Genomic DNA, 1,246 nt, shown 5'->3' with positions numbered 1-1,246 from the left:
TTAATTGCTGTAAAGGTCAAGACATGGTGAAATTTAAATTGCTAAAGTAGGAAGGGGCGGTGGTGCAAATCATGTGGAGAGCATGCACATTCTCTCTCTTCTTGACAAGTGCATCTCTTAGGCCCACGCCCTTCTTAGTGTCACGAGTGGATACCTGCCGGGCAACCCTTATTTTATTTTTTGGTTACATTGAAAAAAGAATATCAATGAATAAATATCCATTTGCTTACTATATATAACCCTCCATGCATATGGCTAAAGCATTCCAAAATAACATCTATTTTTAAAAAAGATCATGAAAGCATTTCTCTTTGTGCCAACAGTATTATTGCCTTGTACTACTAGCATAAAAATGCACTCAAAATTTATTCATTTCGCTCTTTTTATCTTTATTCTCTTTATTATCTCCACCGGTTCTTTAGCCTTTAGCCTGGCTGGCGGAAGAAAGATGAGCTCGAATATGGAAGCAACGTCGCCTAGCTCAGGAAGTGGCGCGGCTCATGGGCCTAACTGGGATTATAATTGGGGCTGGGGTTCAACCCCGAGCGGAGGATGGGGTTACGGTTCGGGCTCGGGAAGGTCTCCTAATGGGTTCGCCCGAGGCTGGGGCTTTGGTTCAGGGTCAGGGAGCGGGTCAGGTTCGGGCTACGGTTATGGTTCGGGAAGTGGTGGCGTTCATGGTGGTGGTTATGGAGCTGGAAGTGGTTCGGGTGGTAGTGAAGGAGGTTCTGGTTCGAGAAGTGGTGGTTCACCGTCAGTTCCCGAACACCATGGGTAAAATTAAACTTTGTATTGTGTACTGCGTTAAATATAACTATAGGAATGTATTATGACTCGAACTACGTGCAATATTTAGAGTTTGATGTCTGCTAGTAGAGGAGTATTTATTAGTCCTATGCTACAAATTACAATACAGTTAATGTGGTGTATATGTATTAATATAAGATGAATGTTTTCACATGCTCAAAAACATTTTAAAAATAGACACGAGTTCCTTTTTTTTTTGTTCCATAAAGTTAAGTTCATGTGTGTTCTGTTTCAATTAGTTTTTCTTAGTTTTAACTTATACTAATTTGGATTGTCAACGAATATTAATTTGTTTTTCAAATATTTTGAATTGTAAACTTTTATGACTTATAATAACTTTTAATTAGTTTGACTCTTATGCTCCAAATTGATGTGAATAGAAGAGGAAGTATTTGGTATGAGGAGTGATAGGGAGAGCTACGCTTCCAAATTTTAATTT

General features: G+C 38.9%; 1 protein-coding gene across 1 annotated transcript; it reads left to right on the top strand.

The window, feature by feature from the left end:
• The first annotated feature begins 245 nt into the window (after nt 1-245).
• Nucleotides 246-1,020, top strand: LOC129895544 (glycine-rich cell wall structural protein 2). The gene has a single exon (XM_055971269.1). The coding sequence runs from the start codon at nt 296-298 to the stop codon at nt 776-778; it is 483 nt and encodes a 160-aa protein (XP_055827244.1). The 5' UTR covers nt 246-295; the 3' UTR covers nt 779-1,020.
• The last annotated feature ends 226 nt before the right edge of the window (nt 1,021-1,246 follow it).

Source organism: Solanum dulcamara, chromosome 7 (assembly GCF_947179165.1).
Source record: "Solanum dulcamara chromosome 7, daSolDulc1.2, whole genome shotgun sequence".
NCBI lineage: Eukaryota > Viridiplantae > Streptophyta > Magnoliopsida > Solanales > Solanaceae > Solanum > Solanum dulcamara.
This window is presented reverse-complemented; position numbering and strand designations above follow the sequence as displayed.